This window comes from Bicyclus anynana, chromosome 13 (genome assembly GCF_947172395.1).
Source record: "Bicyclus anynana chromosome 13, ilBicAnyn1.1, whole genome shotgun sequence".
In the NCBI taxonomy this organism is placed as follows: Eukaryota; Metazoa; Arthropoda; class Insecta; order Lepidoptera; family Nymphalidae; genus Bicyclus; species Bicyclus anynana.
Window position 1 is genome coordinate 2,674,062 of NC_069095.1, and position 23,411 is coordinate 2,697,472.

At 34.4% G+C, this 23,411-nt stretch overlaps 1 protein-coding gene across 1 annotated transcript; it reads right to left on the reverse strand.

Moving 5' to 3' along the window:
* Nucleotides 1-17,679: 17,679 nt before the first annotated feature.
* LOC112045449 (toll-like receptor 6) lies at nt 17,680-22,734 on the reverse strand. The gene has a single exon (XM_024081621.2). It carries the CDS (start codon nt 22,525-22,527, stop codon nt 18,496-18,498), a length of 4,032 nt encoding a protein of 1,343 aa, XP_023937389.2. The 5' UTR covers nt 22,528-22,734; the 3' UTR covers nt 17,680-18,495.
* Nucleotides 22,735-23,411: the final 677 nt, after the last annotated feature.

Sequence of the window (23,411 nt, forward strand, 5' to 3'; positions counted from 1 at the left end):
TATGCTTGCAACACTGTGTTCTTACTATCTGGATACGGGGCCACGACCCTGTTTATGCCGTAAAATCGAAGAGTTACTTGACTTCGATGAGCTTTTTATTAACATCCTTTCATTATACTCAACTCCCATTTAAGAAATTACAATGATCTTTTAATTGTAATAAAAATACAAGTTCGTTCATTATTTTATCATTAACAGTCCATATTCGGCTCACTGTTGAGCACGAGTCTCCTCTCAGGGTGAGAGGGTTAGCCTTAGTCCACCACGCTGGCCCAATGCGGATTGGCAGACTTCACACACCTTTAGTTTAAGAAAATTCTCAGGTGTGCAGTGCAGGTTTCCTTACGATGTTTTCCTTCAGCGTTTGAGAGTTAGAAGTTCACACGACTGAAAAGTTGGAGGTGCATGCACTAGACCGGATTCGAACCTACGTCCCCTGAATCGATGGCAGAGATCATATCCATTGGACTTCACGCTTTAATACACAAAAATAATAAAATAAGAAACTGTTAACTTATTCTAATATAGCTAATACCTACATATTATGCCCACGTGGAATGGTGACATGATTACTGGCTGCCCACTACAGGCCTCCCTCCCTATGGTCGTTAACCACACCAGGCTGCTCCAATGTGGGTTGGCGGGCTTAGTTACGATGATAATGTTAAATTCATTTACATGACATATAAAGACCGGGACGGCTTGACGTGCTTTCTGATACACAATGTTGTAACACCACCAACTTCCTAACTTCGGGCTGGGAACTTAACTGAAAATAATGCCTACTTTACCTAAAAACAGTGCACGTCACAGCTCGTGAAACATTTATAAAAAAAACCACACACTCATAAGTGCACACGGTCTATTAAGAAGATTGCATCGTGCAGTGTGATTGACAAGCTGAATCCACCCACAGCGGTGTTGGTGGTCGAATAAACGTTATTCATTTTACTGCCTTCTTTGTATAATTGGACCAAGGTTACCAACATTTCATATTTAATACATTTTTATTTATTTTTTCTTAGCCGTTACCTGTGACTGCGTCCGCGTAAACTAATAAAATATCTAAGTAAATCAAAAAAAAATATTTTTAAAATTCTCATACCTTTCATTTGATGTGTCGCTTAATGCTGTTTGAAAAAAAATATTGTAATTTGTATCTTGCCCCACAAAAGTGACCTTCACATTTAAAAAATTTAGAGTTCCAAAAATATCCAGAAATCTTCAATTAAAAAGCTTATTTCTGTATTTTTCTCAAAATTTTAGTTACAGTAGTTTCGGAGAAAGGGCATGGTCAATTTGTCGTCTATTTGTTTATACAACTTGAAAGGTATTTTTTTAAAATTTCAAAAAAAATATTTTAACATCCTCTTTATATATACGATGAAGTTTTTTTTTTGAACTTTCCATCTTACTCCCCATAAGTGCCCCCTATATTCAAATTTTACCTATTCGCGATACGTCTCTGTATTTGGTATCAGTAATTGATATGTATACAAAATTTCAAATGGATTGGTTAGGTACATTCGGAGAAAACAGACATACATTAAAATGTGCGCAAGTGATTTTATAAGGGTTCCGTTGTTACGAATGTACCTGCAATAAACTATATTTTGTACAAAACTACGTAAGTTCGGAACCCTAAAAATATAGTTTATTGCAGGTACATTCGTAAACACGTAATACAAATGAAACTGGACGTACTTTAGCGCGAGACTACAATTATTTTATATTATTTTAACAACTAAAATAATTGTTCAAGTCACGACTCTTTCGAGCTTTATTGAAACACGAATTCGCGCTATTGTTTCATAATTCCGTAACGAACGTGGTTAATATTTGTGTAGGTCATGCAATAGGTTCATTACGTCGCTAAGCTGTGGCGCTATTCTGTAACGATGTAACGATAATGTTTTGAATTCGTCTCCATCTCTCTGCAGTGAGATACATGTTATAGAGATCTCAAAGAGAAATAAAAAAAGAGATAGAGATGAATATGAAGCACAAACTAGTAGTAAAAACTTTACAGAATAACATTCTACTTTATCAACCCATATTCGGCTCACTGCTGAGCTCGAGTTTCCTCTCAGAATGAGAGGGGTTAGGCCAACAGTCCACCACGCGGGCCCAATGCAATGCGGATTGGCAGAGTTCACACACGCAGAGAATTAAGAAAATTCTCTGGTATGTAGGTTTCCTCACGATGTTTTTCCTTCACCGTTTGAGACACGTGATATTTAATTTCTTATTAAATTTAGAATACTACTTTACTACAGCGCTATTCTTTAACAATGTTTTTATAGTAAGACAGTGAGTTTCAAATTGGTGTTTATCACTCTATCTATAGAAAAATGTTAGACAGAGAGAAATACAGATGAATTTGTTGTGTGAAACTTGGTTAAACTCGTTTTTACGAATATAACCACGTTTCACAAATCTACTGCTTTATTCATTATTTTGGTCTTTATTATTAACCTAATAAAACAAACATCAATGGACAAAAGTCATTTAATTACTGTGATATCCACCAGCACCGAAGGACATTTTAATATAAAATCTCTATTTCGTATATGTCAACCAGCAAACGTCAAAGATAGTGAATAAGGTCGTACATGTATTAGTAGTATGTATCAAATGCGTGTTTTTTCACTTGAAGACAGAAAGTTTGTCGCTTTACCAGGTGTGTTTTGTACTTCAGAAATATCTGTAGTATCAAATTCTGAAATTGTGCTTTTATCATCGTGTTTAGGTTTACTGACATACTTTGTAAGTACATGTATAAACTCACTGATGAAGACGTGTTTTGGGTCTAATTATTTTATTTCTTGAGCGTACCAGCAACTAAACAAAAATGCTGTGTCAGACCAAAAAAAGATTATGTTAGTACTTACTAAATCTCAAAAAGTTTAGTAAAACATACCTACTAGATTAAACAAAGAAGCAAATCAAAAGCTTTGACTTTTATTTTTAATGGTTTTGTTAAGTTGTTGTTTACTGTTTTTTAACAAAGAACATCTATAAAAAAATATTGTTAGTAGTTCCAGATATAAATTATTACTAGAACTTGAAGTCTAAGATTGTCGCTTCAGACACTTTAAATTGATAAGTTCTCGTATAGGATAAGGTAGGATACCTTATAAAATTTTCTAATGGATAAATGTATGAAAAAAAAAAAATTATAAGGTACAAAAACTACCCACAATTATACATACATGAAGAAATATTACTCTCATTTTCATTCTGTACGAGAATTTATCACTAGAGCGCCGGCGGCAACATCTGGTAGAGGTAACTTTTCAGCGCGATATTTCGTCTGTCCACATCGAAGATAACCCTTTCACGACTTTATTGGGCGTCCGTCAGTTGACACAACTTGCTCTTCAAACGGCTATAAAAGTAAAAGTTTAATATTTGAAGATGGGATAGTTAAGATAAAGCCGATGCGATGGCGACCGATGCCACCTGCACTCATTTAAGAATTACCCTAACAATTAATTTATTACTTTATCATCATCACAACAGAGTTGAATTTTGATTGCTGTGATTCCATAAAGGGAATACTTGATGTGGTAATCTGGTATGCCAAAGCCATATCATAGGAGCTGCCTGCATTACACAGCCTGTGATGCGACTATGAAATATCAATATTTTATAAGGGGGCGAGTTATTTTCGATTTCTATCTCCGAATATTAACACCTTGTTTATTCAACTTCCGAAGGGAGTTTTTTATTTTTTATTAATGAATGCCTTTTCATCATTCCAGCATCTGCCCTACCGAAATCTCAATGCAATTGTCAGGACAATGATTAATGGATGATTTTAAAATATTGTAAGATCAATATGATATTGATGAACGTGGTTCTTTATGAATTAATTTTTTCAGCTTATCTCTTTTTTTAAACTGATCGATAGCGTTGTTATCAAGTTGTTTTATTATCATGATAAACTTCTTTTACATAATTAACAGTCGACTCGTAAGAATTTTTTTTTTTAATTTATTAACTTACACTACCTACTTTATAAATTATTACATGTCCTACATCGATCTAAAATCTACTTCTACATCAAATATTGATAAATAAATAATAATATCTCTTCGGCTTTATAATATTAGTATAGATAAATTATTTATGTCATCTAAAAACCTACACGTATTTACTAGTAACTATGAAACATTGTATAAAATGTAATTGTAATAAAAAGAAAATAAGTAAGGTACTTATATCAAAAATAATTGAACAAATTCGTTAAGATTTTTTACTAAAGCAAATACTAAAGTACCAAAGACTTGAATTCAGTTTTATTAATAGCATCAATAGACATGATCGAGCTTCGATCTGATAGCCCGTTTGACCCCCATACAAACACAGGGTCAGACAATGCCATGAAATAAGAACTAACTGACTCAGACAATAGATTGAATGTACGCAAGTAATAGAATCAATATTTGTTTTACAATGAAGCATGACCTGTCGTTTTGTGGCTTAGACGTAGCTATAATGCGGTCAGTGTATAGATACCTGGTAGACAAAGAGTAAACTACTACCTAAAATTATTAAGGACTACAAGTTCTTGATTGTTGTTACAGTAAAAGATGATGTTAATGAAACTGGTGTTACTGCGGATTTGAAGGTCATCATTAACAACCCACATTCGGCACACCGTTGAACACTAGTCTCCTCTCAGAATGAGAGGGGTTAGGCCTTAGTCCAGCTCGCTGGCCCAATGCGGATTGGCAGATTTCATACACGTAGAGAATTAAGAAAATTCTCAGGTATGCAGGTTTCTTCACGATGTTTTTCTTTCACCGTTTGAGACACGTGATATTTAATTTATTAAAATTCACAAGATTGAAAAGTTAGATGTGCATACTCCGGACCGGATCCTAAACTACCTCCGAATCGAAGGCAGAGGTCATATCCAATGGGCTAACATGTCAATAGTGTTGGTTGATGATGGATCTAAGAAGTGAACTTTTTAAATTTGTAATTACTTAAGTAATAATTACAAAGCTTATTATTGTAAGAAGAAAACCTTTGCCTTTATTAGATCTTTACCTCGTACATTCTTAAGTAAGTAAAACCATTCATACGAAAGAAAGTGAGCCAAATATTCAAAACCTTTAAACTATGTAGTACTATGAAGTTAAACATTTTTAAAGTCTTATGAACTCGTAAGCTTTTATCGGAGGCAGGGCAGACTTAGTTTTTTAGAGTTGTTTGCAAAAGTTAGAACTTACTGTAACTAAAGTTTCTTGTGTTAAGTGACTTCTATTTGAATTGTATACTAAATATTTCACAAATATTCATATATTCATTAAAACGAACCATTGTATGTCTCGTTTTGATGAATATAGCTAACATGTTTATTAGTATGTATTACAGGTATTGAGTTCAATTATGTATAGTTTAAGTTGGAAGATTTATATTACAGTACAATCGTTTGTAGATTTTTTATCCTTGGGCATTCCTGAGTAAATCGATCAAGATAAGTAGATGCATATTAGAAGATAAAATCTATCTACACACACGGTACTAAAGTAAAAAAAGATTTTGACAAAGTAGACAAGTATTAATACAAAAACTGACGTTACAAACTACTTCTCATTTGATATTTTGTTGTTCATTTTGTTGGTCTCAGTTTTGACGCTATGACGCGCCCCATAGCGGTCATCTTCATCTTCATCTGTCATTTAGGAATTATTAAAAGCAAAAAGTGGTCGGGGTATATTAAAAAACTCGAGCACCTACCAGCAGGATAGCGGTTTTATTCCTTTCCTAACACAAACTTTAGATCGGATCGCCGAAAAGGCAAAGCTCATTTTTTAATCGAAATTCCTGTATCATAAAATTGGAGTTGAAACACTTTTTTAAGTTATTCTGAATGATAAAATATTTCTGCTATTAGGGAAAATTTATGGGTTAACGTCTATTAAAGGGTATTTTATAGTGTTGGTTTTGTAGCATTTGGTCGGGTCAGTTATAACGTAATGATCACATGAACGAATTTATTAGTATAAAAAATGTAATTCTTAGTTGTTTTTTATTAAAGGACAGTGGGGTGATGCTTGTCACATTTTAATGGTAAATTAAGGAACATTAAGTCAAGATTATTGTTTGATAGATGCAGCGTGAAGAATGTTTTATATTATTTTATACTATCAACTGTTTTTTTTTATTTGTGTTTAGCTGCAATGTGTGATCTTTATTATCTATATCACAGACTTTATTGTCCATCTCTATATCAACAAAGACTTAGTAGTATTTTATAACCTCAAATAATTCAATTTGGAGGGGGGGTGGGTTTAATAATTGTAATAATTGTGCTTACGTAATACTTGCGTATAGAGTACGGAGTATGTGGCACACAATTAACTTCTTAATTCATAATACAATATAGAATTTATTAACGTGATATGTGGCATTACTTAAAAATAAAGATATTTCAATTCTGTTTTTTAACCGACTTCAAAAAAAGGAGGAGTTTATGAATTCGTCGGAATCTTTTTTTTTATGTATGTTCACCGATTATGAATTCGTCGGAATCTTTTTTTTATGTATGTTCACCGATTACTCGAAGACGTCTGAACCGTTTTGAAAAATTCTTTTTTTATTTGAAAGGGTTTTCAAATATATTTTTTTTAATTTGGTCCTAGTTTGATAGTAATCATGTTAGGATCTGATGATGGAATCCTGAAGAAAACTTTCGAAAACTATAGAGGCAACTAGTGTGTTAATATTTTCATTACCATTACCGCCTTCAAACTGATCAGAAAGTAGCACATACATGTTATTTTTAATTTTTTAGTTTAGTAGAAACATTTTTTGATTTTGTTGAAGTCGGTTGTATTTTTTATCGCTCTCTGTCTAGTACATAACATTCGAACTATGGATCTGTCAAAAAATCTGCTTACCTGTCCTGCCTTTTTTTGTACGTGGTAAAACATGTAGTTAAAATACATTTGTACTTACATTTTCAGGTAACATTAGAGAATACGTTCACACTTGATTTTATAAATTGGCAATGGGCAATAAAGCTGGTCGGTTTCTTTTAGCACCTCACATTACAGTTAATTATTGTATGTTAACAATGGCGCACCTGCATATAACAATCCCTTTTATGGCGCCGACACAAGTTTACATTAGCGGCAAGCGGCAAGCAAACTGTTTTTAATTGCTTGTCCACTGTTACGAAATGTATGAACTTAGTACACACCTACAATGCATTCTAGGTGTATACCATGTTGTTTTTCTACTCTTTATACAACATTGTTTATTAACCAGCTTATGACTAAGGACCCCATATGAGTCCGATACAAGTCTGGCGCTACTCCGACGTTGTAGCGCATGAGTTTTAGTCGTGTTTCATGATAAATTAATAGATATAATACTCACGATAGTTGAATTTCTAAAACGACTTATCACCGGTGGGTGACAGATTCCCCGTATCCATAACCCGGAGGTCCTCGTCAAGGAGGCAAAACCACATACACCTAACCTATTCACTAACAATGCACTTTGTCAAAAATTTGTTTAAAAAATGTATAATATGAGTAAAATCACCATTAACTTTGATAAATATAGTTTTCCAATATCAGTATAAAAATTATAAAATTTATTTATTCAGTAGTATAGATATGTAGGTTTATTAAACTGTTTAACTGAATGTGGGCTGTAGTTTTATAATTCTCTTGTATTTGGTACTGTTTTTATTACTAGAAACATTGCATGTTTGAGTACTTCATGTCTCCTTACCATAGAATTGTAAGGTACTTGTACCGAATCGTAAATCTATGCTGCTTACATACCTACATAACAATGTTTGGAAGGAAAAAACAGAGAGTGGAAGCTTTTACGCAAAACTTCCCTGCTTTTACGTAAGATGGCGTTGTTCAAGATTAATAATAACATATATTTATTGATAATAACAATGTAATAATTACAATTACATAAACGTGATGAATTTCAAAGTATAAGTAGGTAGGTAGGTAGGTAGTATTAGGTAGGTACATAATTTTTTTTGGAATATTTCTAAAACTCCAGCTCCTCGTACGTACAAAACATTAATTTTCGTTATCTTAACCCATTTTATTTGTGTATCGTATTTATCTATTAAAGCGACAAAGACACCTAATTAAGATTTTTGTTGGAAACCAACCAACCCTATTCATACTTTTTGGTCGAATCTTAAGAAGGGCAGCTTATAAATCGAGGGATGGGATGATTCAGCGAAATTATAGTATTGCTTTTTTGAGTGCCATTGATTCAGAACTCGCTAATGGCACTTTATTTTCCTTGGAACGATGACGAATGCTAAAAATTTTAATAGCAGCGCGGTATTCATCTTGTTTTATTTACTTCCCACCCCGCCTATTGTGGCTCCCGCCCTATAATTATAGTCATAACAGGAAAAATTTGTAAGAAAAAGAAGTGCAGTGGATACAGATTGCATTTTTGCGCTCCTTATAAGGGTTTCCGTTTTAGCGGTTGCGTTTTGTATATCTTACACGAATACTCGTTTATAACCATTAATATTTTTGTTTTTTCAAACTGGACGTGATTATTACTAGCCCTCTTTTTAGTACCTTATTGTCAAAGCTAAGGAATATGTCAACTATATAGTAACCCTTAAGTTAATGGTTCCTATTTTTTTTTTTTTAATTTTTAAAAAATTACAGTATAGCACAGTGTTGACAATTTTTATTGAATTTTTAACAATTGCTCTCATGTGTTGTTAAAATGGTTTTTAATTGACAGTTTAGGTTTTAACGCATGTAATATTTTGAATAATAAATACTGCGAAATTGCAGTTATGCTCCATAGATGCCGACTGACCGTCAATCAATTTTAATAATTCTGAATGACCACTACGTTTTGTTTGTTTTCAAAAATAGTTAGCTAAACCACTAAACTGACTTTGTCTGATTTTAGTATATTTTCCACTTTTGACGTCTGAATTAAAAAAAAATGTATTTTTGATCGATTTGTAAGCCAAATAACACGTGCCTCAAACAGTGTAGGAAAAACATCATGAGGAAACCTGCATACCTAAAAAATTTTTTAATTCTGTACGTGTATATTTATATATTATAAGTCTGTCGCATTGGGTCAGCGTGGTGGATAGCCTCACCTAAGCATACAACTTTGCAATTGCACATTGTACAGTCAACATCTTCTGAGGATGTTCCGGTTTCGGGGTGAAACGTACGTAGAGAGTATTTTGTCGGACCTGGGTGACGTTGTCGCATGGGTTCGTCAGCGGATAATAGCAAAATAAATAAATTATTATTATATGTTAATTGCAATATTTTTTTTTTAATTCATTGATAAAAAGTATGTATTGTGTGTATTCAAGGCATAAAATAAAACTCCTATAACAGAAAATTACGCCCAATAATGAAAATAGTTGTTTGAATATTTCGTGGACACTCGTTTCATTTACCCTGTTTATCTATTGTGAGCAAAATTATCTAGTTCAGTTGTGAAATACTGGTACCCTGTCTAATAACGGGTTAGAGTGTTGAAAGCTAGGAGTAGAATTTTCGAACACTGGTAAACGTTCGTCAAAGCACAATGCCGATTTGCGATTGTGTGGTTTTGATTGACTCAATTCATTTTGAAACTGTGACTATCGGGTTATCAAAGCGTTGCTGATTGCAAATAGAGAACCTGCAATAGACAGACCTACCTCATGTGCTCAGCTTATGGTCCTATGGGTAAGTACGGTAGCCAATTATAGAATTTGGACCTTGTTGGCTTTTGAAGGTAGTGTTCAAGGGTGCAAATTCTCAATCGCCCAATTTATTGCTTTATTTCATGAGATTAGATAGAGTATCAGACTAATTACATAAGGATTGGTCATTTTATTACGTCATTATCAGTCGATGGTCGTCCACTGCTGGACATAGACCTCTTGCTTGGACTTCCAGCACAACGGTCTCGAATCGCCAGTATCCAGCGACTCCCTGCAACCCGTTAGATGACCGTGATCCACCTAGTGGGGAGTCACCTACTGGGGGGTCACCAGCACCTTGGGACCCCAACGTCCATCGGCTCTTCGTACTATGTGGCCTAAGGACTAGTATCGCGCCCAATTTTAAAAAACAAAAACAAAATTTTCTTTCGAGGAAAACAAGCTTAGATTAGGTATACAGGGTGATTCGGTCTTTAGTGCGGATATTTTTTTTCGTGGTTCTGTATCATTAATAGAATATAAATCTACAAACAGTTCGATACATTTTATGTAATTTTTTTTTTAATTTATGTCTCTAAAATAACAAAATAATGTACATATTATTACTAAACAAGATATATTCAGCTTAAAAGTGATCTGGTGACGTTCTTTAGGTATCAAACGAAAATAAAATAAACGCACAATAGGGTGACCCTAAAATTCTGTTCAAAAGTAAATAACTTTAGCTAACGATAATTTTGTTATTTTTGAGTTAAAAAAAAAAAGAAAAAATACGTGATCATTAAATTTTGTTTATGTACAAAATATAAAAATATCCGCACTAAAAAAAATTTCTTCCTGTATATCTAAAATATAAACTAGAAGTCGGTTTTACACGATTCAACTACACAAAAAGGTATTTTTACGGAGCTCTATAACCGACGAACACGATTAGAACTATGGAACATCGATTCTATAGAGATAGTTTTTAAAATCGCATTAGATCGTTAATCATATACATTGACAGAAGTAACGTCTAACGAGGCAGGTCCTTGTGTAATTAGTCAATTACGCTCGCCTCATAAAATGCACTCGTATTTATATAATAGCTCCTATTATGCAACTGTTTCATAAATCTACTTTAATTGTAATACAAACGATCGTTTAGAGCTCGCAAAATCGACACATGCAATATTGTTACTGATCGTATTCAGAATTTACACAGAATTTATGAAGATGAAAGACCTATATTTGTAGTGAATATATATTTCGCTTCCTGTTGGCATACCATTAAATCATTGATGCTCAATAATCTGCCATATAAACAAGTTGAACTGAAATTTCTAGCTACTTTGATACTAAATTCGTATTCACAAACGTTTCAACGGATACGATGGGGAAAGCTCTAAGATCTGGAGTTTAGACATAAAGCTAAACGTATTTCTCGAAATGCAAGCGAAATTCAGTAGCAAGTAGTATTGTTATTATGCGGTCCTTTAGGGTTTTTACGAAAATCGCACAAAATACGCAATGTTCACTTATTTTTTACTTGTACAAGTTGGCCCTTTATTGCCACCTGATACTTAGTAACGATACAATCTTAGAACCTATTTTTTTTTTGTATAAGCGCTTAGCTGCAATTACGCCTGATGGTAAGCGATGATGAGACACGTTTGCCTAGAAGATGCCTATTCACTCTTGACTTGAAGATACCCCTTCAGAAGAGCATTCCACATCTTTGCAGTGCGTATAAGAAAAGAGGAACTAAACCGCTTAGTAGGTACGCGTCCGAGGAATATCGACGACGTAGAGGTGTAGATCTCTGCCATGTCTAGCAGCAGTGCAGCAGTCCCAAGGTTGAATGACGAGAGTGGCACAAGATCGAACAGTTCCTTAGCGCACTCCCCGATATATATCATGTAGAACACCGATAAACAGACAACCTTACAACGATGCTCTAAACGTTAAATAACCTAAAGTAACTAAAAAGATCTGAACCAATTTAGATAGTATAAAAGCCTAATCTGACCTGAACTGGAAATTGAACTCAGGGCCTCCGCCAGAGACGTCAAATTTTTCTTACATAGAGGGCAATCCACACGTAAAATTAGTGACTGCCGAAAATTGAGCACAAGTTTTTCGACATTAACGTAAAACTCAAATAAACTAGTTCATCGGAATGCGCAAGTAGTTTCTGTATAAAAAGTTTCGTTCAAATATAAAAGTCAGTCATGCTCACTGGCTGGGACATCGGGATAATGAAATCGACTCGTGGATTCCCACTCTAACAATTTTTTTTTCATCTTCGTGACAGTATTTTCGATGTGATTTATCCGCTTTCGGATTCCCATAACTCAATTTATTTTTACTTTATTGGGACCGTTTTCGGATGTTTTACAACACTACGAAAGTTTCTTTTAGTTTTCATTACAAAAGGGCGACCTTCTCGAAGGACTCTCCGAAATTTGGGTCACCCTTTATTGGGACTCATAATACGATAACAGTTGATGATTTGGGGTTTTAATTACTTTGGACATTCTAAAGTTTAAATATATATTTGAAAAACGAAGAATTGCTTTGCCTGATGGAGTGGAGTTTGGTAGACCGGCAAAAGACAAGTATATTTGTTTGCGAAAGAATTTGATACCTAGGTACTTGTAAGTACTTAATAGTTTATTACTTAACTAACCGAATATAAAAACACACAAAGCAACTTATAAATACATCTTTAGAGCACAATGGTCAGCAATAAGAGCTACTAGAATCTACTTGTAGTAGGTATCTACTTTTTGAACCGCAAAAATGTAAATTAATAAATGAGATACATAATAACGGGTTATACATACATACAAATAGATTAATAAAAAAATGTTTATTAGTCAAAAACTTTTCATAAATAGATAGGTATAAGAAAACTAGCTTTAGACTTTAGAACTAACTTTAGACTGAGTTGACATACATGATTATTACACTGAGTCTATAGACATTTTCCATTGTAATTTCTTGAAAAAAAAGTATTCCACCATAATTACCTATTATCACGTAACTTTTATCCCATCACACGCCAGGAGAGCTCTCGGAAAAGACTATTCATTTACAAAATATGTACTCGTATCTTCATAACGATAGGTAGATGAATATATTGCAAGAATATTCTTAAAACTACTTTTCATACTATACTTATTTAAAGAAGTGATGATTATGATTAACTCTTGACACTCAAGTGCTCGAACTCGAACTTACTACTTCTTAATAAATTTGCAACGCTTTCTTATTATAATGTCATTTCCGTGATGCAATTCGCAATGCAAACAGGCGGCTCAGCTCATAAAACACTTCCATATTTGTCTAACAACAATTTTCAAGCAAGTCTATTCGCGTTCTCATGCTCCCATTACCCCTCAACAACGGAGCGGTGCATCGGAATTGCCAAGAGAATCACGATAAGTATCTCTCGGATGTCACGAACCAATTTCGACCGAAACGCTCCCGGTCGAGATTTGAGTGAAAGGACGTGACCTCTATGCTGGTTCGAAGTTTCGAACCGCTTGAAGTGTGAACCGCGCTGTCCGAGCAGCGGGTGGCGCGGTATGACCGAGCGCCATTGATATTTTACAAGTCTAGATACATCTCGAAGCCACTATCTTATGAAAAATCGTAAATGTTAAAGTTATTATTTTTATTGTAAAATAACACAGGCTAAAAATACGCTTACTTTGGGGCTAAGGTGTGTGTATTGTTTAAATATATTTGTTTATATTTATACATGTCACGCAATTATGTAACAAAAGCTGGACGTGTATTAGATAATATTTAGCGCAAAAATGTAATTTTCTGTATTAATATAACTATTTATTCCAATTTGATCCATCTGTTTGTTCATTTTAATTTCCAAAACTTTTGTCCCATGTAGCTTTATACTTAGTTTGTAAAATTTTTAGGTAGGTGTATTGTATAGGCTTTGTCTAACAAGTCTATATTTAGATATATATTATCCAGGTTATGTCTAATACAATTTATGTTTGTTTTGATTACAGTACGATATACAGGTTTTATGTGTGCTCGATTCCCTATAAAAGTTTCCTTTTTGTCACTATTACGTAATTGTATGAATTATATAATTATGTAAAATAATAATTAAAAGTATGGTATTGATGTATTATAGTATTGATGGCTTTCAATACTCGAGAATCAAAGCTCAATCCCTAACACGTTATACAACTCCTCGTTAGACATTGATCTACACACAAGTGTGCCAATTAGCCCATTTTTGGTAACGACACTCATTGTGCGTCAAATAACCTATCTCTCCTTTTACAATACAATATCATTGCCGAACACCGAATTTTATATTGTCGAAAACAGAGTGGCCTTGGATATAAGACGTCGATCAAATGCCACAGAAAAATGCTATCTGATTTGATTCGAGCATGAGCTGCGATCACTCATTCTTTTGTTGTTATGATGTTTGGACAAACAAAAAATGATTGAGCCACATTTTTAAACATACAGATTGAATGACTCATCGGTTTGGGAATTTTCGAAATGTAAAATGCTTAATGCAATATATTTTTTTTAATAAGAATCAAAGTTTTAATATCAATATAAGGTTACATTTTTTTTCGAGTCGATTTCTATTAATTGTAATGTTTGTATAGGATATAAGCTTGTGATATCCTGAAAGAACCAATGTTCAATTTCTACTTGAAGTTTTACTACTTACTACAACAAGATTTTCGTTTAATTCGATTATATTCGAAATGATAATGTTAAGAATGACCAAAGTATTATTTTTGGTTTGAGGAGTCCATAGATATTGGAATGGCGACCCCTGCAACAGAAAGCGCATAGGAGGAGCAAGGACATCAAGCGGGTTGCAGGGAAATTCTGAATACTGGCGACTCGAGATCATGTTGTTGTAATACAAATGCAACTATAAAAAATCGCTAAGTAACGTATTTTTATGTATTGGTAGTAGAAGTAATACCTATTATTATCAGCAATAGTGAATTGTTATGTATTTATTATTACTATATATATAATATCAAAACAAAGTAAAGAATTATTCTTCTAACAAATAGAATTTACGTACTCTAGTTAGCAAATTCAAAGTACCTATACCTATAGCTCCATAACGAAGAGATATGTACCAAGCAAAACACGTCTTGTGCAACTATAACAATCCTAACATTAAGCAACAAAGGCAATATGAAACGTCTTCATTTCGATATCGGTCAATTTCTTATCTATTGCCGGGACATTCGGATGATAGAGAGAGCCAATGGTGCGTTTAACCGTGAAATCCTGAGATAGGTCCGATATCCCCGGATATTGATAGCAGGTATCCTCAAACTGGAAATAGTTTCGATAATGTATTGAGATAGTGAGATAGCTCGTTACGTATTTTGGGGTCTGCTAATCGGGTCCTTTATCAAAGTAAGGTTCACTTTTTGAGACAGGAATGTAGATAACATATATTTTGATTGATACGTAATATTTTGAGCTAGTTTTATTTTGATTGAAACAGTCCTTTACAGTCTTTCTTTACTACTGTACTTATTCAATTTCAAATTTCGAATAATAAAATATTTTTTTTATTTGGAAAAAAAAATATGAGTTAGAATTTAGATTTGTAAGGAAAAAATATTGGCTATTCGCCGGTCATTCAGAGCGTGTCAAGCCACATGTCCCTCGCGCCGAAGCTGACACTTTCGAAAAGTTTCAAACTATCTACAAAAAAATCAATACCATCGGTCCGTGTGACAGAAGGTCAAATGCGACCATAACAAGTTTCAAATACACTATGGACTATTATAAATCTTCTTTTATGGCTACTTCGGTATATCCGTGGCAGTTGAAATATGACTTGGGTGCGTCTACCTGGATAGGGTCCGTCATTATGCAGCAGACGTATTATACCGCAGTTTCGGTTTTTATTGGGAAGTTTTTTTGTCCTTTGTCGGAACAAAACCTTGTTCTAACAAGCCACATCTCTTAATGACCTCTATGAGAAATATCTTTTGTAAATATTAGATTTTTTCTATTCAATTAAAATAGAATGAGAACATGTGATAGCCAGTGCATTTTATAAAAATTTAAGCTTTTGAGTGCAAGACCCTACCATAGGTAAGCAAGTACTGTAGGCAACTATGGACTTCGAACCGTAGATACTTTGGGAGGTTTTAAGAGTCCATCCCTTAATCGCGCAATTATTAAGCGTATCTTTTAAGATTTTCCTTGGCATTATAATATCAGAAATCATGTATGTCAGATGCCAGCCACTAACCTTCGTGACAACTTTTCGAAAAATACTATTAAAAAATCAAAATTTAAAGGTCTATAATTATATTATATATTTAGTCAATTGAGGGCCCCTGGAATCTGGACCCTTGAATCGTATTCTATAGTTGATGAATTCTTTACTAAATATCCTGATATAAGAGCTATCTGTAGGCTGACTAACTTTCAGTTTTATTTGAGGCAGATCTGGCAATCACTGGCTGTTTGTTCAAAAACTTAATAGTCTTTATCGTAGCCTACGTAATAGGTCAAGAACTCATTGAAGAGTAATTACTAAGTAGTTGTTTGTTGCATAGTTGACTTTCTTTTTTTCTACAAGAAATTGGCGTTTGACTGCAATCTAATGACGAGTCTAATATGGTAGCGTACTGACTTGATAGGGAATCAGTTTATTCAACTCTAGACTAGTTTTTACGGGATGTCGTACTGGAACGCTACCTTTACCGAACAGTTAGACCGAAGCCAATTTAGAAATTATTTTTTAAAAATCATCCCGAAATTGTAAATTCAAGTTAACGCTTCAACGTAATCTTATCGGAACTGCTAAAGTCAGGAACGCTTTTCATGTGTGTGTGTATCCTACTAGCTACAATCTAAATAGGTACCTTCAAGGCAAGAGTGAACATAGACACGCTCTAGACAAGCGCGTTATTCTAGATCTCTTCTTTTAATACCTATACTGGAAAAAGTTATCAGGTCTCATGGAGAGCTCCTACACTACTCCTTACCCAACACTCTCATAATTATATCATAGCGTATAGTGTCCTGCGTGAATAACTGAATTATTAGTTCTCAATTCTCTATAAATCCTACACTTTAGCCACAATGTATAGCTTGACCGTTTCTTTACTCAAGGACCTAATTATAAAGCTCCCCTAGCTATAAGTCCACGTAAGCCTGAATGTCCACTGAATATCGATAGGGGTGTTGTGGGTTGGAAATCAAAGAAACGAAGTCAAACATTGTAACTAAAAAAATGTGTTTGTAGATTCACGCAAAACACTTTACGCAATAAAGATAGAGTTAAGAATGTGTTGTTGGATAAGTGCGTGTAAAGTAAATATTATTAATAAATTTATAATTATGGTTACTGATTTACAAAACTAAACAAGCTATTTGCCATTGCATTGTTAGTTATCTCATAAATATTAATTACTTACGAGTGTTATACACATGAATACGTTTAGGTCATTAAGCTTACCACGTAGAGCTATCACTAAGAGCTAATTCTGTTTTTTGAAAAGTAATGTTTTGCTCGTGAGTAGATACAGACTATTGAAAGCAAAATATCAATAATTTTAATAGTATATAAGGTCATTTATATTTGTGACGTCACAATGTTACTTGATGTACTAAACGTCAAACTAATTGATCTAATATTTTTGTCAACTAGTCCGTTTGTAAGGGATTTGTTAAGGTGACGTCATGAAAAAGTTGAAATATAGTCCATCATGGCCGACAGGCGTTTTGGCTCGTATTGTCAAATAAATAATTAATAATATTTTTTTATGTTATCACGTCTCAAAAAATTTGATATATTTTTTTCAATCTAGAACAATTTAAGACCATTTAGAAAAAGTGTCAACTAGCCCATTGTAGGATAATAAATTGTCTGTTCTCCATTCATGGTAGGTAATTTTATAATGAACTTCAGTACTAATAATGTTATTTATCAGAATATTTAAGGATGTAATGAAAAGAGGAAATAAATTTTGATAAGTTTATTTGATTTTTAATTTATCAGCACTTCCAACAGTCCACGTTTTGATTATTATATTATAATTAGGTACATTTCAATGCGTAGCCAATAACAACACGAGATACATATACAAATTCACATTATCAATACAGTTTAGGCAATTTGTATCATATATCAATACATTATCTCACTACAAGGAATAATAATAGCAACTATAACTAAATTCATGATGTTATTGACTATGCAGCTATCTACATGTAACAACACATTTCAATCTTAATTAATGACTAGTAAAACTGTACAGATATTACACATATTTTAGGCTATACAATGTCTAATTACAAATTATGTACAATATATTTGGTAACAATGAGATAATATAACATACTATACCAAAATACTCAATAAAGTTCATTCACTTCCTATACTGGCAATTTGTTAATCTATAATTATTATATTTTATCAGTCTTACACAACAAAACAACATCTCCTTAATATTAGTTTTAATTCTGATAGTGTACAATTATGCAATATCTTTTGTATGATCAAAATCGAACAATAAGGCTACATTAATTCAGATACGTATGCGATTTTTTTCAACAATACAGTCTCTTTTAATATAATTATATCATCTATCACCTACAAAGATTTTAAGGAACGAATTAGTTATTTGGCCGACATCAACCAAAACATTGTAAAATTATCACGTATCTATAAGGCATGGGCAACTTAAAACGTAGCCTAGTCTACTTATGGGTTTGGAATGTAGTGCTCCATTAAGAAATATCTTTAAGAGATAACGATTGTTTAGTTTTGTAACATGTTATCTGTGTATGCCCGAATGGGTTTGAGGCAAGCAATCGTGTACAGAGGATCGGGGTTGTAAATAACCTTGCTCGTCGAGCATTGAAGGGGAATGGTGACCGGGATGTTTACGCATCGTATTAGGAGGCCTAGGCCGACCACCGTACGGCTGTTCATAGTTTTGGGTATCGATTGATATATAACTATGGTGCGGATTGTCACCTTCTTGTATTTGACTTGTCAATGTCGTGTTAGTAAGCATTGAACTGTCGTCTTCGACACTAATACCAACGTTAGCGGTTGTCGGTGTCTGTGGCGGAATCGCGTCGTATTTGTACCAATGCTCCGGCGCAGTCGGCGAAGCTGTATAACGAGAAGGATGCCGCCTCCCATTCGGACATATGCCGTGATTGTAATTTATTGCATCTTTATTCCATTGTAAGTTTGAAATATCCGGCATTAGAAATCTAATTTTTTCCCAGAACTTCTTTTCTCCCCATAACAACACGTTGCAGGTTTTTAAATAGTCCTGGAAGTCTAAATCTAGATTTAACGCGCTTATGTCTGTAGTAAGAATGAAAACTACTCTATGTCGCCGAATAGAAGGATGAATTGCCGTGATGACATGCTTTATTGCTTCTTTGAACGAAACTTTGGACCATTCGTTTTGTAAGAAATTGAAAGATATAAAAATTATAATCCGCTTTGTTGATTCAGCAGCATTTGTGATCTGTTCCGATAAATAGTTATCCGGAGCGTGTTGTAAGTCTCTGTAGTGGAAACACATCGTGTAACCGAAGTGTTCCATTTCAGGCGCTACTACCTTTGATACAAAATCATCGTCGAGCAAACTGTATACAGCATAACCATCGTATAATCTATCCCTATCAAGTTCGCTTTCTTGAATAGAAGCGCTCTTAAACAACCTCACTCCATATTTGGAATGCGCCCATAAACGCACGTTTTGCCTAAAAGAGAATGCTAATGCACCAAACAGTAAAATAAGGATTACACTGATTAATACTACTGCTAGAAGGGGTACAAAGTTTAACCGAATAGTGCTCACTTCATCGTACTGATAAGGTTGGTTTTCACTAGATATGGTATTGTCTATTACACCAGAGTCACGACACTTGTCCATCACATCGAACACTGTTAAATTTAAAGTTAAACCGTTTTCGGATGCACAAAACATTTCTGCAGGATCTTCATAGTGTTTTTTGAACCAATTTTGTAGCGAAATTATATTGTCGCAAGAGCAAGTGAATATATTACCCCGCACGTTCACATTTTCAAGATGCGCGATATGAGCTAACTTTTTGTCAAGATCTAATATTTTGTTGCCTTGTATGTTCGCTACACGAAGTGAAGATAAGTTTTCAAAAGTTTTGTTCGCTACACTTGTCAAGAGGTTATCATTTAAATATAACTCGCGCAAATGCTTTGTTTGAGAAAATTCACCACCAGCTAGTTCAGTCAAGTGATTATTTTCAAGATGAAGTACGTTGAGAGAGTGGAGTCCGTTTAAGGTGTCGTTATCAATTGTTGCGATATTGCTATTGTTCAAATACAACTTATGCAGCTTTTTCTTTCCAATGAAAAGATGACTCGCTAGTGAACCAAAATCATTTCCATCAAGATATAATTCAGTAGCATCCATTGGTATTTTTTCCGGTATTTCAGTATATCCAACATTTGAACAGTCAATAACGTTCGAATTCCAATTACTATCGTGGAAACAGGAACAACCCTCGGGGCATGTCATTTTGCAATCGCAAGCTTCGAAGTCACAACAGAAACAACTTGAAGAACAATGAGTTTCATAAGAACAAAGGAACTGTGTTTCAGGAACATCCATTAAATTTGCCTTTCCGCCGTACTTGTTGCTAACTACTTCGCAAGTAATCGAGTCCAAGTCTGCGAATCTCGGATATTGTCTCATATGATTCCAAAGATTTATTTTCTGCAGCCATATCATGTGGCAATTGCATACAAATGGATTGTTGCCAATAAAAAACCTTGGCAGCAATTTATGTTTCGGAATGTGAGGTAAAGTAAACGCCGATAGCTCAACGGTCCTTAGTTTATTGTCTGTTACGACGACTTTTTCTAAATTCTTTTTCTGTATAAATGTACCTGGATGAATAGTGTCAATTTTGTTGTTATTCAAGAAAAGGACCTCAATAGAATCCGGTATAGACCTTTCATCGACGTTTTCTAAAGCGTTATAGCTAACATCAAGCATTCGAATGTTTTGTTGCACGTTCTGCTCGTTATCCAATTTTGTTATGTTATTTAAATGAATATCTAACCATTCAAGGCTATCTGGCATATAACTGTAGTCAAAGTATATAAGTTTATTATCAGATATGTTGAGCCAGCCTAAAGTATTCAATTTAGTAAACACACCTCGAATGTCAGTTAGTTTATTTCCATCTAGACGAATAGCTTTTAATGTCGGATTTGATAGGAAGGCATCTTGCTCAATCGTTTCAATCTTGTTGCAAGCCAAGTTAAGTACTTGTAAAGATGGTAAAGTACTGAAGGTATCTTTAGGTATGCTGGTTATATGGTTGTCTACCAGACGAAGACCATAAAGCTCTTCGAGTCCTTCGAATGAAGTGTTACTAACTTTCGTTATATTATTCTTTCCAATATCAAGTGATTTTAAAAATCTGAGCCTCTTTATGCCATTTGGAATTCCATTTAAGCTATTTCCATTAAGTCCCAAATCTTGTAAATACGTAATATTTTCAAAGGAACGCTCATGGATTGAAGAAATATCATTATTGTCTAAATATAATTGGCTGAGTACGAATAAATTTGAGAATACGTGCTCATTCAATATTTTGATTTTATTATCTGATATTGAAAGCTGGTGAAGATTTTTCAGCTCTGCAAAGGCGCCATTACTTATAACTTCAATTGCGTTATTGTCTAGGTTCAATACTTGTAGGTTATTAAGGTCTTGAAATGATTTGGGGTCCAAGCGCACAAGGTTATTGTAGGATAAGTTCAAAATAATCAAACGAATTAGTCCAGAGAAGGTATCACGATTGACCCAGTCATTAGTTAGCCGATTTCTTGATAAATCAAGCTTCTCTAACTGATCTAGTCCTTCCAACAATCCAGGAGCCAACACAGATAGCGAATTATTCGCTAATGAGATTTCTTTGATAACGCGTGAAGATTGGAATAGCTCCGGGGGAACAGCTACTAATTTATTTCCTGATAAATTCAAAACTTTTAATGAATTCAATCCCACAAAGGCTCTGTCGCCTATTTCGTTAATTAAATTGTTCTGAATTTTCAACACTTCAAGTGATCGAAGGCTGGAAAGGCCGTTATCTGGAAGCCTCAAGACGTTGTTATGCGACAAGTCAAGCATCTTCAATCCAGTATTGCATGATTTACCTGGAGCAATAGGCCCTTTGCCCCAGTCGGAGAATCCAATGTCAGATATGTCTTGCATTCTATTATTAGTCAAATTCAAAGACTCTAAGCTGAATAATGGGCAAAATACTTCAGATGGTAACATATAAATATTATTGTCACCTAAATCCAGCGACCGAAGTTCCATTAATCCACGAAAGCTCTCAGCGTGAAACTCCATTGTCATGGCAGGCCAATCAGTGTTGTATGAGCGTAGAGTCAAACTAGTCAAATCACGCAGAGGAGAGAGAACAGTCGCTGGAACGTAACGTATTTTGCAGAACTCAATGCGCAAGTCTTCAAGTTTTCGCAACTGGCCTAAAAAATTGCCGGTGTTCATGTGCAAGGAACTTTCAAAGAAAAGTAAATCGGTGCACGTCAACTTCAACTTGTTGATGTTGTACGCCTGCGCCGTGGTGATGTTTTTGAATAAGAAGTCCGCCGAGCCGATGGTTTTGATGTTACACGTGAGAAAGTTAGATTCACTCAACTTTGCGTCGGAATAGTCCCACTGACAGCCGGCAGGGGCGGGCGGCGCGGGTGCTGCGCGCGCACCGGCCACCGCAACCAAACACATCCAAACTTTGAACGAAATCATTCCATATAAGTTCTTGATCATTTTTCCACATAAACACAGTTCATTTGTCACATAAAATCACTTGTAATATCCTTTGTAAAAGTTTCATTCACTTAACAGTCAGTTTCACAATGTTTGTTTGTATTTGTAAATTACGTTTTACAGCGCATGTAAACAGAAACTGCGCGATCGCGGAAAAAGTTTTGACGCAGCCATGCTTCCCTGCGGTCGGGCGGTAACTGACCTACGTAAGTTTGAACGAACGAAAGCCGCATGGGTGTCTGGGAGGGGGGTCGCGCGGGGCATGGAGGGTCTTTGTATCCATCGTTGGGACCCGCACTGCATCGCCTTACAACAGATGGCACGCCTGTTTAAAAACACTCACTAAAATATTGGTTATGCAGAGTAGAAGACTTATGCCTGCGTGATTCAATGAACACCAGTCCTCAAGTTACAGCTCAAAGGAGGTCGCATTGGCACCGCGGTTGCATACTTTATTCATTGCCAGTTTAAAAGTTTCTTTAGACTTTACAACTGGCTAACTCGTAACAAACTTTTAATACATTTTTAAATTCTTTTTTGCTTCGTAAATAAATATTGAAACAGAGTTTGAATAAAGTAAACAGAAGTCAGAACAGTAATCAGAATTGAAAAGTAGAGTAGATAATAATGTACGGTCATTCATGATAGTTCAAAATAGCTTTTTTAATAATACCATAAAGAAAATATTAAAGATCAAGTATTTTTTTAGATTCTGTTACAGATGGACATCAACGTCAAAGCTTTGTGAATTTTGTAGTTGTATTTACTGTTGTATTTGTATTTAAGTATTTACTTTTTATTGTAAACTCCGTATTTTTTATAAATAAATGAAAAAATAGAAATAAAATGTACAGTCCAACCTCGAACCCAACGCCTTCCGAAGC

Coding starts and splice junctions, on each gene's coding strand:
- LOC112045449 (XM_024081621.2), bottom strand. CDS start 22,527: ATGATCAAGAACTTATATGGAATGATTTCGTTCAAAGTTTGGATGTGT.